At 39.0% G+C, this 17,562-nt stretch overlaps 1 protein-coding gene across 3 annotated transcripts in view; it reads left to right on the top strand.

Annotated features, from left to right (window-relative positions):
• rorc (RAR-related orphan receptor C) overlaps nucleotides 1–17,562 on the top strand; it is an 82,255-nt gene that overhangs the window by 62,320 nt on the left and 2,373 nt on the right. For all 3 annotated transcript variants that reach the window (XM_061881943.1, XM_061881944.1, XM_061881945.1), the window contains 5 exons: nucleotides 592–677; nucleotides 10,592–10,733; nucleotides 10,801–11,148; nucleotides 11,238–11,330; nucleotides 11,399–11,520. In XM_061881943.1, coding sequence (XP_061737927.1) covers nucleotides 592–677; nucleotides 10,592–10,733; nucleotides 10,801–11,148; nucleotides 11,238–11,330; nucleotides 11,399–11,520 — 791 coding nt within the window. The remainder of the gene's footprint in view (nucleotides 1–591; nucleotides 678–10,591; nucleotides 10,734–10,800; nucleotides 11,149–11,237; nucleotides 11,331–11,398; nucleotides 11,521–17,562) is intronic.

The raw sequence follows: 17,562 nt of genomic DNA on the forward strand, positions 1-17,562 counted from the left end.
TAGTAATTTTAACTAGTTACTGGTTTTCAGTAACCAACCCAACACTGGTTATGGACAGATTAAATGTCCCAAAAATGTTTTACTTTTGTCTACATGGGGTATGAACACACTTAAGTTTCTGTTTACGGCATTCCATGCCCCCACCTTGCTGTTCCTGTGCTGCCCAGAGGATTGTGGGTGATGCAGTTTATTTACTGACCCGGGAAACGCCAAAACACCCGAAAAAACTACACTCACCAAGTTTTCATTCGATACCATCACATGCCATGATAATATTGTGAAGACTTTGAAACCGAAACACGGTGGTATTTATAATACAGTTACATCCTTAGTATTTACGGCACATACGGACCACAGCGGAGAAACCAATATGTTTTGGCACTCGTAGCCAAACACTAGGCTTTATGGTTAAGAAACCCTGTTTCATATAGACCCAACCTTTAAGTGTTCAACAAAGAACACAGGTAGAATGTAAAAATATCTAATGCCTAACTTTTTGTAAAGTTTCTGACTATATTAAATTGATTGTGCTGTTGAATCTGTTGTATCTAAATTGGTAAATAAAAAAAATGTGTGTTTGTGTTTGTTCAGCCCAGATTGAAGTTATACCATGCAAGATCTGTGGTGATAAGTCCTCTGGAGTGCATTATGGTGTCATCACATGCGAGGGCTGCAAGGTGAGACTATGCGTACCTGTGGTTTCTAGGTTTGTCACTGTTTGAAAAATGTTTGACATTGGCATTGGCATTGGCATTCTCTCCATGAGCTCCAAGCATACCTGTGAGGTTAAAACTATGTCAGGTGACTGACTGCCTATTGAAGCTCATCGAAAAAATGCAAAGAGTGTGCTAAAAAGTAATCAGAGCAAAGGGTGGCTATTTTGAAGAACCTACAATATAAAAGCTGTTTTCAGTTATTTCACCTTTTTTTGTTAAGTACATAACTCCACATGTGTTCATTCATAGTTTTTATGCCTTCAATGACAATCTACAATATCTACATAGTCATGAAAATAAAGAAAACGCATTGAATGAGAAGGTGTGCCCAAACTTTTGGCCGGTTGTGTGTGTGTGTGTGTGTGTGTGTGTGTGTGTGTGTGTGTGTGTGTGTGTGTGTGTGTGTGTGTGTGTGTGTGTGTGTGTGTGTATGTATATATATATATTTATATATATATATATATATATATTTATATTTATATTTATATTTATATATATATATATATATTTATATGTTTATATGTATATGTATATATATATATATATTTATATGTATATATACCGTATTTCATTGAATAGCCACCCGGTATGTTATATGCACCTGCCTCAAATTACTGCACTAGGTCAATTTTCTGACATCAAAAATGACATTTCCCATGCCATGATTTTCATAATAGAGGAGGTGTTTTAGTTTGCTTCTACTATGTGTAAACCAGGGGTCTTCTTCCACAGCCATACAGATCACACTAATGGTTGTGATATAAAATAATTTTAACACTCTTACTAATATGTGCCACAGTCTTTGAACCCTAACAAATAACAAATAATGTAATATAATATATATAATAATATATAATGATATAATATAATATAATAATAATATAATAAAATAACAAATAAGAATAACAAACACATATATATATATATGTTGGATCCACTATGGATTGAACTTTCACAGTATCATGTTAGACCCGCTCGACATCCATTGCTTTCGTCCTCTCCAAGGTTCTCATAGTCATCATTGTCACCGACGTCCCACTGGGTGTGAGTTTTCCTTGCCCTTATGTGGGCCAACCGAGGATGTCGTACTGGTTTGTGCTGTGGTTTGTGCAGCCCTTTGAGACACTAGTGATTTAGGGCTATATAAGTAAACATTGATTGATTGATTGATTGATTGATTTCTGGAGAACTTTGGCTGTGTAACACATTATAAACGCAACATAAGAATTACCCAAAATTCCGTGCATGCATCCATGACTCTTGGCTATATTATACGCCACTATCAAGCACCAAACCCCCCCTTCCGTGCGTGGGTCGGGGGCGCGTGTATAATATTGCCATTGGAATTCTGGGTAATTCTTATGTTCCATTTATAATGTTTTACAGAGCCAATGTTCTCCAGAAATGTGTTTGTTATACTTCTTTGGTTAGGGTTCACAAATTGTGGCGCATATTAGTAAGAGTTTTAAAGATGTTTATATCACAACCATTAGTTTAAACGGTATGGCTGTTGACCAAGTATGCATTGCAATCTTGTATCAGAAGGTGCAAACTGCATTCGTCCTGCTGGCACGCATACAACTTGGTCGTTCAGATGGACGCAATGACATGTTGTAGAGCAGCGGTCCTCAACCGCCGTGGAACATTTTTGTATCAATGTTTTCATTTTATATTGCATTCCATTTTAATTCTGCATGCTATTGATAAGTGCATGGGTTGGAAGAGGTTTTAAAATAATTTGCGCTGGCTTTCTACTGCATACCTTGAACAATCGCAGGAGTGAGAAGAGGTTTAAAATTAATTAGTGCCCCGGGCCATTCAAGGAATTACGGTTTATATGCTGTGTGTATATATATATATATATATATATATATATATATATATATATATATATATATATATGTCTTAATTAGATTATCAAGAGACTAGTGCTCGATACCATGGTAGAGCGCAATATATGTATGTGTGGGAAAAAAATCACAAGACTTTTTCATCTCTACAGAACTGTTTCATGAGGGGTTCCTTCAATCATCAGGAGATTTTAATGGAAGCATTCACATACCATGGTTTATATAGGGCACAGAACGGGTAGGTACAGGCAGGCTTAGTGGCACGGTGATTGGCTCATGTGTTACCTAGGAGGTGTCTCCATCTGTGACGGCATGCTGATACAATTTCACTGCACTTGTTGAGGGATGACAGGTCTGGGTGGTATATAATAAACAGTTTCTCTTTAAGCAGAGGTTGCATCTTTTATCATCACTGTTGAAAGGTGTGCTGGATGCAAGAATCTACCATGTTATTTAATATTCAACTTTATTGTCTTTGAGGTTCCAAATGTGCCTGCTGAGTTCTGTAGAATTCCGCAGGTTTTGGTTTCTAAAATAAGCCTTGTGATGTCAGCAGCTACACTCCCACCAAATTTAATGTGTTTTCTCTTTTCAGATTTGTGTGGGTCTATTCTGCTTCTAGCAGTGTAACTGTATTGTGGATAGGTCTGTCCAAGTGTGTCTGCTTGTGTCGTGTGCCATGGTCATCTAATGTAGAATCACTGATTAGAAGCTGCACTTTGCGCACACATCCATCTTCACTTGGGTCCACTGCAGTGACCTTAGCGAGTTTCCAATTGTTTGTGGGTGCTGTGTCATCTTGTCTGAGCACTATATCATTGAATTTTGGCATTCCTTCTTGTCTTCTGCCATTTCTGTCTTTGCTGTAGTTTCAACAAGTATTCCTTTCTCCATCTGTGCCAGAATTCATTGGTGAGATCTTGCACTCTACGCCATCTCTTGCGTAGGTATAGGTCTTCCTTCACAAATATGGTGAGCTTTGCAATAGCTTTGACTAATCTCAACCAGCTGAAGAACTTCTCAAAACGTTCTTCCAGAGAAACCACCTTGAGTGTGCGCTGTACGACAGCTTTAAGTACTTCTGAGTCTCCTGCGTCAAGTTCTCCCACCTTTCACTCTCCACCGGGTAGCTCTTTTTGCCATAGAAGACTTGGCCCACTGAACCAATTTGAGGCGATGAGATCTTTGGCCTTGAGTCCATGCGACGCACGGTCTGCAGGATTGTCCTCTGAAGCAACATACTTCCACTTTGTGGGGATGGTACTCTCTCTGATATGTTGGATGCGGTTTGCTACACTGGAAAAAAACGGTAATCTACTGGCAGCTACGGCTGCCAAACAAAAACCATAAAATTGAAATAAAACATTGTAAACCAAATAATGATCAAAAACATTATATTTACAGAAATTTTCATGAAATGTTTTGCGGAGAAATATCGTAATTTTACAGATTTTTACTAAATTATTAAGATCAATTACCTTTATTAAAGTGACGATGCAAACAGTTCTGCAGAAAAATACCTTTATTCTACAAAGTTTTTCCAAATTATTATGATCAACCACCTTTAATGAAGTGACAATGCTGGCAGTTCCACAGAAAAATACCATTATTTTACAGATTTTTTCATAATTGTTAGGATCAGGGGTCTCACATTAACTTTACGGGGGGGGCTATCACAGACGTATAATAGAGACTGCAGAACATACTTGACCAACAGCCAAACGGTCACACTGACGGTGGCCGTACAAACAACTTTAACACTGTTACAAATATGCACCACACTGTGGAGCCACATCAAACAAGAATGACAAACACATTTCAGGAGAGCTTGTGAACAGTTGTAACCTATTAGCAGACCAACATCGCATTCAATTAGAGGGGCGATCTCATCAGCGAGGTGCCCTAAGTGAGGCCATGCTCTTGCTGCGTTAGGAGTGGGAATGTGACTTAGATTGGCAGGGATGAACTCTCTTGTATACGCCCTGGGAAGAGGGATTCTCTTTGACGAGAAGAAGCCTCTGACTTGTAGACCTGTCAGCTTCTGACTAGGATTGACTGTGTCTCTGGATGACAGTGTGGAGAGGTTTAACTGCACATTTTTCTTGTCTGTGTCCAGAACATCTGTCTTTTCTTAAAGAGCAAATTCTGACTGTTTAAAAGAGCGTAAACCAGTATTTCTTTTTCTGGATTACTTGTTGTGGACAACCTCACTGGAACAATTGTGGAGGTAAGGTCAGTTTTGTCACTTTGGATAACACGGTTTGAGATAGCCTCATTTGGTGTTTCTTGACTTGGTTCCTTTGTTTGTTTGGTTTCCTTAGACTCATTTGTCCCTTTTGTTTCCCTTTGGATGTCCTTATTCTTTCTTGACTCTTTGTCTCGTTCTTCATGTAAACATGTTGGGTGTTTCCCCTTGCATGTGTTGCAGATACTTATCTTTTCACATTTCTTGGAGATGTGTCCAAAGTTAAAACAACTGAAACACAATCCCTTTTCTTTTAGAAATTGCACTTTTGCAGCGTTCTCCTTCTCCATGAACTTTCGACATGTCAGAATGTTGTGATTTGACCTTTCACAGAATTCACACTTAAATGTATCAGATTTCTCTTCCGTACTGCTTGTCAATATCCTTGCTCCGACATTCCAAGTTTTTGGAGATTTCGCTTTCTCTTTCTCTGAGTCATTTGCCTTGAAAGCACTTAGAGATGTCACTGGGTTGCACACGATCCTGGCTTCCCTTTCTACAAAGTTGACAAAATGTCTGAATGTAGGAAATGAACCACACTGATCTTCAATCTCAACTACTTTACGATTCCATCTTGCTGTAAGCCAATCAGGAAGCTTGCTGAGCATTCTCTGGTTCTCATAGCAGTCATTTAGAATTTGAAGACTCTTTATCTGTAGCATTGCCTCATCGCAACCTTTGAGAAAGTCTGACAACTCTCTTAGTTCCACATTATCCTTGTTTCCAATTCTTGGCCAGGCTGAGAGCTTATCTCTGAAAGCTTTGGCGATTACAAATGGACTACCATATCTTTCTTCCAGAGTGTTCTATTTCGAGCAGAAAGTAGCTTTCAACTGCTTTTCTCGCAGGACCGCCAACATACTTTCGGAGGTAGTAGGTCTTTTCAGCCACTGGGATGTTCTTTCTTTCAATCAGTAATTGAAAAGACATTTTCCAGTCCTTGTACTTGATGGGATCTCCATTGGAAACTGCAGGCTCTGGAACCGGTAGACGGCTAATGTTGATGGACTCTGCTAAGGCTTTAGCCAGTGCTGTTATGCCATCTTCTTGTGTTTCATTACTTGTAGGTTGCCCTCTTGTGTTGTCTATTGGCATGAATGGTTGTGCATATGGATTGAAACCTGAGGATTAAATTTTCACTTCAGACTGTCTTACTGGGTTGGGTGGTAGTTTTCTTGGTATGCTCCTTCCATGCAGAAGATCTGACAATTCCTCATCTGAGTCGCCTTCTTGTTCATACACTTCCAGTCGCGCTTTTGCAGCATTCATATATTTGCTTTAGCGTTTCCAAGCGTTCAAGCTCCCTCTTCTTTCGTTCCAATTCTTTCTCAAGCATGTCAAGTTCACTTTGGCCACGTTCCGTTTCTTGCAAAACCAACAGAGTGGCTTCAGCTGCAGCTATTTCTGCTACAGCGTTTTGACTTTTTGCAGACAGCTGACTTAAACGTAGACTACTTGAGTTTTTGGATCTTTGCGAGGATGCTCAAATAAACGCTAAGTGAGTTTCACTCCAGTGAAATGACCTCTTGTCTTGATCTCGCTCATCTTCTTCTGCTGTAAGATTTTCTTGTACTTGTTGGAAAACCTTCTGAGAAACTGCATCACGTGTCAACTCTGCGGCGAGTGTTTCCATCAGGAATTTCGTGACTACGTAGTTCTCCCTATGCTTGCATGACTCCACCAGAAGTTTCTTGTATCCGAGCAATGTGACCGTGCAGTCTTGCTCTGTCAGATGCATCAATTGCTTTTTTGCTTGTTTGGCAGTAGATTTCCATTTTTTATAACTGCCGTTGAATCGAGCTTGAAGCTTGCTCACCATTTCCTCATGAAACGCTTGGCCTTTCTCAGTGAGTTTTCTGGGTCTTGTACTTTTTCTTAACCCCTCTTCTTTCACTGCTTGACTTGTGCTCGGCTCATGAGGATTTGGGTTCGCAACTTCTTCAGGATCTTCTTGCAGCAACACTACAGCGTGTCTAGTGTCAGTGTGTTCTTGGTCAGACATGTTGCTATTTCTATTAATTCTATTCCTATTAATTTTGTGTTTTAGCTCAATTTGGTTGGAATATTAGCCAACTTAAAAGTTTGGATAAAAATGTATTAACTGTAGATGAATACAAATTTTAATGAAGGCTACCTGTCAACTTAGATATGTTTTTTCTTTCTTTCAAAAATAAAGTTTGTGTATTATGACACTATTTTTGTTAAGGTTTATTTTCTTCCACTTGTTGTAAAATACACATAAATTCCAATGTCAAAAATGTATTGTAAATTTGCCTTTTAAATACCTTGATGTGCTCTTTTAAATTGTCAAAACAAAACAAGCAATTCACTTAAGACAAGCTTTGCAATGATAATCACCTTGTATCATACAATCACTTTATTGACTTAAATAATTACTTCACACCACAGCAGGATATCACCTTTTAGCATTTAGGAAGTCCCTTTCAAGTTAGCAGGTTAAACCAACATTCACATTTAACTTGTTTTAAACGTGTTACTTGGTGTTGAGTTAACCACGCATCACTGTTGGACCTGATTGCTTCTGGAATGTCCGTGCGTGCGGCTTCTTTCCTTTGAAGATAGAGAGCAATGTCACTCGTCAAAGAGCTGCTCGTTAACGGCTCTGCTGCTGCGACAGGCTCCTCTGCGTCTCTCTCTCTTCAGCGCGATGTAGGCTGAGTTCTGACTGTTACTCCCTCCGAGGTCTTAATCAAGGTTTAAGTTGTTCGTTTTTCTCAAACAGACATTTATCTCAGCCATGCCTTCTTCTTCTCCGAAATGATGCGAAAAAATGCCGGAAAAATGCCGTCAGAAGTAATGAATAAGAAAAACAGAACTTACAATTAGTCTGACATCAAATAAAAGAAAACACGTAGATTTCACATGTATTATGACCAAGAATCATACCTAATTGGCCTCAAAAATTCCGAGGGAATAAAGTTTATTTTCCAGCCGAGACTCCATTAACCTCTTCCATCAAATGTTTGCTGTCCCATATAACTTCACTTATTCTGTCACATATTAATTGTCCCCCCAACAATGTGACCAAACCGGAAAAAAAAATATGTTCCTCTCCAATCTACATGGGTTTTGTAACAACAATAAAGTTAACATAAACTTGCATGAAATTACCAAATAAAATACTTATTCCCTTTCAGGGTCGCGGGGGGCGCTAATATGAACTGAATATATATACATTGTATTTATTTATTATAACTAATAATGAAATCATATAACATGTATTCAATGTGCTTCTGTCAGCATCTACAGTGATGCTTTTGTCCAGTAAAGTGTTAAGTTTTGGTATGTCCATTCTGTAGAAGTTTGTGGTTTTATCGACGGCTATGATGAGGTTGCTTACTTTCTTGATGCGCTTCGTGTCATTTTTCAGCTTGGTGAGGAATGGGTTGCGGGCTGGCTTGAATTTGACTGATTGTATCATTTTGAGCATGTCGTTCTCAAAATCCTTAAATTCCTCAACTGTGGGTGGGTTCTTGGTAGATTTGAATTCGTAAGTTTCCTTTTGTGTTCCTTTTGTTCCAGGTTGGAGGAGAAAGTGTGCTTTCCACCGCATCCTTCTTAGAAAGTGTTCCGTCTTTTCTATGTGCCTTAGCCTGTAGTCATTCTGCGCGGGTATGGGAATGTTCTTCGTGGAGTAGTCGATGCTGAATTTTTCCGCTCCAAATTGACATTTGTCGAGCACTGTACGACGAACCGAAATGGAAAATTTCAGCATCGACTACTCCACGAAGAACATTCCCATTCCCATTACCATAACCTGCAAAACAGGCGTTTAGGAATGTTGTAGCTTCTGTGTTTTTTCTTGACCTAACGTTTATATATATATATATATATATATATATATATATATATATATATATATATATATATATATAGCCATCCATCCATCCATTTCCTACCGCTTATTCCCTTTCGGGGTCGCGGGGGGCACTGGCGCCTATCTCAGCTACAATCGGGCGGAAGGCGGGCTACACCCTGGACAAGTCGCCACCTCATCGCAGGGCCAACACAGATAGACAGACAACATTCACACTCACATTCACACACTAGGGCCAATTTAGAGTTGCCAATCAACCTATCCCCAGGTGCATGTCTTTGGAAGTGGGAGGAAGCCGGAGTACCCGGAGGGAACCCACGCATTCACGGGGAGAACATGCAAACTCCACACAGAAAGTTCCTGAGCCTGGATTTGAACCCAGGACTGCAGGACCTTCGTATTGTGAGGCAGACGCACTAACCCCTCTGCCACCGTGAAGCCCATATATATATATATATATATATATATATATATATATATATATATATATATATATATATTAGGGGTGGGCAAATTAATGCGTTAATTACGCGTTAACTTATCAATCTATTAACGCCGACAATTATTTTATCGCACATTTGCGTATGTTGTTTACATGCTTTTATTTTGTTAACGCCTTTTCTTAACAAGATGGCATCTCCCGGATGTACTTCGGCGTCGAAGGGCTCTTGGTAAAGATGGAACATTTGGCAAAAATACCGGACAATTCTGCAAATTACATGGCTGGCTTACAGCGTGGTCACTCCGGGATCACTTACGACCGCCAGACAATTCTGAATGTGGATAGATCGGGCCGTTTTGGACTGAATGACGCGTGCTTGCTAGACCGGCTAGCTAACGTGGGAATACTTTGCCGGCTACATCCAGCGGCTTGTGAAGCAGCGGAGTATATGCGTTGTCTGTCTATTTATGAATAATGCAGACGAGGCGTGTTGGCTGAGTTATTAACGTTTGCTTTCAGAGCGTGCATATCACAACATACAAGATGCCGTCATGGCGACACACAACCTATACCGGGCTACCGCGCATGCTCGTCACTCCTGTTGCATGCTGGGTAGGGTAGTTCTTTTTTTCCCTGTCTCATAACATCACAAATAGTACCATGTATATGCGTTCAGTTTATCAAAGCACCAAGCAAACAATCGGAAAATTCCCATCATATCAATTCCTAGATATGGTCATAATTATTTTAAGTGCACTACGCAGAATAAACACAACAATATTAATATTGCTACTATGGATAATTTGATCAAAAATTCCCTAAAACAGCCCACCACCTATAATATAGGTTTTTTAAACATAAGACCCTGATAAAAAAAATGTTTCTGCTGTTACCTCAGAAATTGCCTGTTCAGATGTTATGATTGTGGCTCAGAGATTTGTATGTAGATTATATTTATTTTCCATAACAAACACGATAACTTAAATACCCTGGCAGTGGCAATAACCTTAAATGGTTGTATTTACATTTTTTGAGTTGATTTTCATAAAATATGCTATTTAACTGCTACTGTTTAAGAAGGACTGATTTAAATTGTGTTTGCACAACAAATGTTTTGGCGCTTTTGTTCATGTGGGAGAATATTCCAATAAAGGTGCATTACACACTACTTTTGAATTCATTATTGGGCTTTGCGTATACAATGCAGTTAATCGCGATTAATCGGAGAAATAGTGCAATTAACTTCGATTAAAATTTGTAATCGTTGCCCAGCCCTAATATATATATATATATATATATATATATATATATATATATATATATATATATATATATATATTACTTGCGACGCCCCACAGATTGTGGACGCTGGTGGACCGGATCTAAAGTTTGGGGACTCCTGATTTAATTTCTGTGTTGTGCTTGAACGAACAAAATTATTTTTGGGCAATGTAAATGTGATTGTTTTTCTTGTTTGGTTCGCATTTTGTCGTCCCTCAGGGATTCTTCCGTCGTAGCCAGCTGCCTACGGTATCCTACTCCTGCTCGAGACAGAGTAACTGTACCATCGACCGATCCAGCCGCAACCGCTGCCAACACTGCCGCCTGCAGAAGTGCTTAGCCCAGGGCATGAGCAAAGATGGTGAGACACCTTGCAGGGAGACTCCCTCGCTCCTTTTAGTGCTTCAAATTACTTTTGTGCCCCTCAGCTGTGAAATTTGGACGGATGTCCAAGCGCCAGCGTGACTCTCTAATTGCTGAAGTCGAGCGGCACCGACTGCAGCAGCAGCAGCAACTCCAAATGGACGCCCAATTAGGGTTGTCCTACCGAGCCAAGGAGTGCCAAGATTGCCCCTCGCAGCTTCTTCAGCCCGTGGCTTCAGCCTACTCCTACAGCGGGGACTCTGAGCTGCTGTCCTTCACTGCTGATGTCCACCCTTATCTTTTGTGCTCCCCCAACCAGCAAATGTCTGATATGATCTCCAGAAACTCCAATCTCTCACCCTCTTCCAGAACTCACATGAGGTTGGACGGCAGTGGACACGCTGACTTAAGAGGTGACGCTCCTGCTTCTTTTTACACTAATTACTTATTACACTTTTTATTGTTTTCATCATCCCAAATAATTATCTCCTTTTAACATCAGGGTTAGACTCCAGACCGTCAGCACATGACTTAATGGCGCTTCATCCCTACAACCAGCTCGAGGACCCCCGTGGCCCCTATTGTCGCAATATAGGTAAAGTACAAGGACAGCTAGATGATGTCAAACATGCCGTGTTTCTGACTGCTCTCCTGTCGACTCAGATGAGTTGTGTGCCAGCATTGTCCGCTCAAACAAAGACACCTGCCAGTACCGAGTGGAGGAACTGCAGGCGCTGAAGTGGAAGGTGTTCAGCAGGGAGGAGGTCCAAGCTTACCAGAGTAAAGTAAGCCGCACATTCGTCTTGTGTTTATGTGACCTCATTAGGGCTCCTAAACCAAGATGTGGCCTTAGAGGGAGGCTCAAGGCAGCAGTCGCTGTTCTGATTGTCGAACCAAACAGGAAACTGTAAAAACATACTTTTCTAAATGTTCCACTCCTCTTGCTGTGGCTTAAATTTGTGCTGGCATCAAGTGAAGATTAAATCTTCACCCAGGCGTAACTTTAGCAAAGCTTTAAAAAGGGTAATTGCACTTTTCTTGGAATTTTGCCTATCATTCAAAATCATTACGTAAGACAAGAACACATATGTCTTACAATAACAATATCGCTAATACTAGATTAATATTCAGGTAACAAGATGTAAATACAGTATTGTTGGCTGTTTTTGGATATACTTTAGAGGGCTTTATGGGAAAGTAGTGTACACCCATTTGCTGCATTACAAATTCGAATGCATAAAAAATTAAAAACATACAATATGTTTTTTTGTCTTACCTAGGTATTGTTAATGATAGGCAACATCCCAAAAAAAGTAACTTTCCCCAACTTACAGGGCCAACTTAAAACAACAGAACGCACTTACTTATCAACTCATATGCGCTTAGCAACTTTCCAACTTTTACTACGTACCTCATTTCTACTCAACTAACATCATCTATACTTACCTGCATGAATAGCTAACTTCTAGCGCTTACTTCAGCAACTAATTTCTACCAACCTACCTACATAACTAACTAACACAATAATGACTCCTACCGAGTACCATACATACATGGCTACGTTATGTAGCCATTAAAATCTAATGCATGATTTGTGCTTAATGTAACCAACCACTCGGCTATCTTCTATTATTACGACTTACATACATACACTTACCGACCAATTAACTTCTACTACATACCTGCCCTTTACCTACCTACTTAACTTATTCTTAATTAACAAACATCAACAACATCTTTAAGCTATTTATTGAACTTACCCACAAATTTCTACTATGTACCTACCCTTTACCTACTTACTGAACTTTTTCGTAACTAACAAACCTACCAAATAAATTGTACTACAAAGTATACCTATACTTAACATACTTACTGAACTTTTACTTGAATAAAAAAATATACATACTGACCAACTAACATTTACTTTGTACCTCACTTCTATCTACCTACCAAAATGTTTCTTAATTAATAAACATCTACTACCTACTGACCAACTAACTTTTTTCTTTTCTACATAACTTCTACCTACATACTGAACATTTTTATAACTAACAAAGCTTTATTCTTACCTACCAACTAACTTTGACTGTATACCAACCTTCTACCAACTTACCGAAATGTTGCAAAAATCATGAAAATATGCTAATTACCTGCCTATGCACTTTTGCTATGTACGTACCTAACGTCTACCTACAGTACTAACTTTTTCATGACTAACAAGCGTCTACCATTTACCAATAGTTACTAACTGCTACTATGCACCTACTAAACTTTTTTTATATAACTAATGAACGTCTACTACAGACCTACCTGCTCAAGTCTACTGTATATCTACAGTAAGTGAGTTTTAGTTAACGTGCCTCTACTACCTATCTACCTACTTAAATATCTATGAACGCTCTCCTACTTACATAAGTAACTCATACGCAAAGTTCAATTACAGAGTGGAATCTTGTAGCTTATCTCTTTGTGTATTGCTGGTATTTTCAAACTGTGGCATGTGGACCACTAGTGGTACGCTGGCTTTACTTAGTGGTACACCAAAGAATCACTTGATTAAAGTGTTATATTTACCTATATTCAAAAAGTGTTACTGCTAAAAAAAAAAGTACTTTATGTGATGTTTGAGTGTCCAAAAATATTAAATATACTATTTAATTTAGACAATAAAAAAGCATGCTAAAATATGATCAAAACCCATTTTACACTTAGTAAATCTGTCCATTAAAAATGGTGAATTACCACAAAGTTTTAAATTTACTGTTATGACACCAATTTTTAATTGTGCCTGCGATTTCAAAGGTACTTGAGAAAATGGTGGCTGAACAATTGATGACCCATTTAGAGAAAAATAATTTATTAAGTCCTAAACAATTTGGATTCAGGCCCAACTGTTATACTGAAATGGCTGTGTGCCACTTCACCGAAATGATCAAATGAAGTTTGGACCACGGTAAATATGTTGGAGCAGTATTTTAAGTTTAAAAAAAAAAACGTTTGATGCTGTAAATCATCTTGTTTTGATGACAAAATAAAACAATTTAATGTATCAAAACAAACGATAAATTGGTTCATATCTTGAATTGCGACAATCTGTTCAAATAATAGACGTAATAAGTTGTGGGTGTGCCACAAAGATATCTTTTGGGTTCGCTGCTTTTCAGTATATATATATATATATATATATATATATATATATAATAAAATAACATAAAACCTGCAAAACAGGCTTGTAGGGATGCTTTAGCCACTTTTTTTCTATACTGACGTAACGTATATATATATATATATATATATATATATATATACAAATATATGTACAAACCCCGTTTCCTTATGAGTTGGGAAATTGTGTTACATGTAAATATAAACGGAATACGATAATTTGCAAATCCTTTTCAACCCATATTCAATTGAATGCACTACAAAGACAACATATTTGATGTTTGAACTGATAAACATTTTTTTTTTTGCAAATAATCATTAACTTTAGAATTTGATGCCAGCAACATGTGACAAAGAAGTTGGGAAAGGTGGCAAGAAAAACTGATAAATTCAGGAATGCTCATCAAACACTTATTGGGAACATCCCATAGGTGTGCAAGCTAATTGGGAACAGGTGGATGCCATGATTGGGTATAAAAGTAGATTCCCTGAAATGCTCAGTCATTCACAAACAAGGATGGGGCGAGGGTCACCACTTTGTCAACAAATGCATAAGCAAATTGTTGAACAGTTAAAGAAAAACCTTTCTCAACCAGCTATTGCAAGGAATTTTGGGATTTCACCATTTATGGTCCGTAATATCATCAAAGGGTTCAGAGAATCTGGAGAAATCACTACATGTAAGCAGCTAAGCCCGTGACCTTCGATCCCTCAGGCTGTACTGCATCAACAAGCGACATCAGTGTGTAAAGAATATCACCACACGGGATCAGGAACATTTCAGAAACCCACTTTCAGTAACTACAGTTGGTCGCTGAATCTGTAAGTGCAAGTTTAAACTCTCCTATGCAAGGCAAAAACCGTTAATCAACAACGCCCAGAAACACTGTCGTTTTCGCTGGGCCTGAGCTCATCTAAGATGGACTGATACAAAGTGGAAAAGTGTTCTGTGGTCTGACGAGTCCACATTTTAACATTTTTTGGGAAACTGTGGACATTGTGTCCTCCGGACCAAAGAGGAAAAGAACCAACCAGATTGTTATAGGCACACGGTTAAAAAGCCAGCATCTGTGATGGTATGGGGGTGTATTAATGCCCAAGACATGGGTAACTTACTCATCTGTGAAGGCGTCATTAATGCTGAAAGTTACATACAGGTTTTGGAGCAACATATGTTGCCATCCAAGCAACGTTACCATGAACGCCCCTGCTTATTTCAGCAAGACAATGCCTAGCCACGTGTTACATCAACGTGGCTTCATAGTAAAAGAGTGCAGGTACTAGACTGGCCTGCCTGTAGTCCAGACCTGTCTCCCATTGAAAATGTGTCGCGCATTATGAAGCCTAAAATACCACAACGGAGACCCCCGGACTGTTGAACAACTTAAGCTGTACATCAAGCAAGAATGGGAAATAATTCCACCTGAGAAGCTTAAAAAATGTGTCTCCTCAATTCCCAAACGTTTACTGAGTGTTGTTAAAAGGAAAGGCCATGTAACACAGTGGTGAACATGCACTTTCCCATCTACTTTGGCAATTCTAAGTTAATCATTATTTGCAAAAAGAAAAAAAATATATGAGTTTGGATATCCAATATCTTGTCTTTGTAGTGCATTCAACTGAATATGGGTTGAAAAGAATTTGCAAATCATTGTATTCAATCAATCAATGTTTATTTATATAGCCCCAAATCACAAATGTCTCAAAGGACTGCACAAATCATTACGACTACAACATCCTCGGAAGAACCCACAAAAGGGCAAGGAAAACTCACACCCAGGGGGCAGGGAGAATTCACATTCAGTGGGACGCCAGTGACAATGCTGACTATGAGAAACCTTGGAGAGGACCTCAGATGTGGGCAACCCCCCCCCCCTCTAGGGGACCGAAAGCAATGGATGTCGAGCGGGTCTAACATGATACTGTGAAAGTTCAATCCATAGTGGCTCCAAGACAGCAGTGAGAGTCCCGTCCACAGGAAACCATCTCAAGCGGATCAGCAGCGTAGAGATGTCCCCAACCGATACAGGCGAGCGGTCCATCCTGGGTCCCGACGAGCGGTCCATCCTGGGTCTCGACTCTGGACAGTCAGTACTTCATCCATGGTCATCGGACCGGACCCCCTCCACAAGGGAGGGGGGGACATAGGAAAAAGAAAAGAAGCGGCAGATCAACTGGTCTAAAAAGGAGGTCTATTTAAAGGCTAGAGTATACAGATGAGTTTTAAGATGAGACTTAAATGCTTCTACTGAGGTAGCATCTCGAACTGTTACCGGGAGGGCATTCCAGAGTACTGGAGCCCGAACGGAAAACGCTCTATAGCCCGCAGACTTTTTTGAGCTCTCGGAATCACTAATAAGCCGGAGTCTTTTGAACGCAGATTTCTTGCCGGGACATACGGTACAATACAATCGGCAAGATAGGCTGGAGCTAGACCGTGTAGTATTTTATACGTAAGTAGTAAAACCTTAAAGTCACATCTTAAGTGCACAGGAAGCCAGTGCAGGTGAGCCAGTACAGGCGTAATATGATCAAACTTTCTTGTTCTTGTCAAAAGTCTAGCAGCCGCATTTTGTACCAACTGTAATCTTTTAATGCTAGACATGGGGAGACCCGAAAATAATACGTTACAGTAATCGAGACGAGACGTAACAAACGCATGGATAATGATCTCGGCGTCTTTAGTGGACAAAATGGAGCGAATTTTAGCGATATTACGGAGATGAAAGAAGGCCGTTTTAGTAACGCTTTTAATGTGTGACTCAAAGGAGAGAGTTGGGTCGAAGATAATACCCAGATTTTTTACAGAGTCACCTTGTTTAATTATTTGGTTGTCAAATGTTAAAGTTGTATTATTAAATAGAGGTCGGTGTCTAGCAGGACCGATAATCAGCATTTCCGTTTTTTTGGCATTAAGTTGCAAAAAGTTAGCGGACATCCATTGTTTAATTTCATTAAGACACGCTTCCAACTGACTACAGTCCGGCGTGTTTATATTTACATCTAACACAATTTCCCAGCGGGGTTTGTGTATTATATATATATATATATATATATATATATATATATATATATATATATATATATATATATATATATATATAAATAATAAAATAACATAAAACCGGCTAGTAGGGATGTTTTAGCCTTTGTGGTTTTTCCTGACCTAACGTATGTGTGTATGTATATATATATATATATATATGTACATATATATATACATATATATATATATGTATATATATATATGAGCTCCACTACTAATGACGTCACGCGCATCTCGTCTGCTACTTCCGGTACAGGCAAGGCTTTTTTATTAGCGACCAAAAGTTGCAAACTTTATCATCGATGTTCTCTACTAAATCCTTTCAGCAAAAATATGGCAATATCACGAAATGATCAAGTATGACACATAGAATGGACCTGCTATCCCAGTTTAAATAAGAAAATCTCATTTCAGTAGGCCTTTAACCAGCAAATTAGCCTGTAGCTAGAAGTCTTATGTACTTTGACATTGGTTACCAATGAGTAGCAATGTTTCATTGTACTCTCCCCGTCAAATGAATAAATAAATAAATAAATAAATAAATTAGAGGGACGAGTAGTAGAAAATGGATGGTGGATGTAGGCCCACTATGTTTCTGTTTTACAATGTTGGTCAG

The sequence above is a fragment of the Nerophis ophidion genome, linkage group LG21, assembly GCF_033978795.1.
Source record: "Nerophis ophidion isolate RoL-2023_Sa linkage group LG21, RoL_Noph_v1.0, whole genome shotgun sequence".
In the NCBI taxonomy this organism is placed as follows: Eukaryota; Metazoa; Chordata; class Actinopteri; order Syngnathiformes; family Syngnathidae; genus Nerophis; species Nerophis ophidion.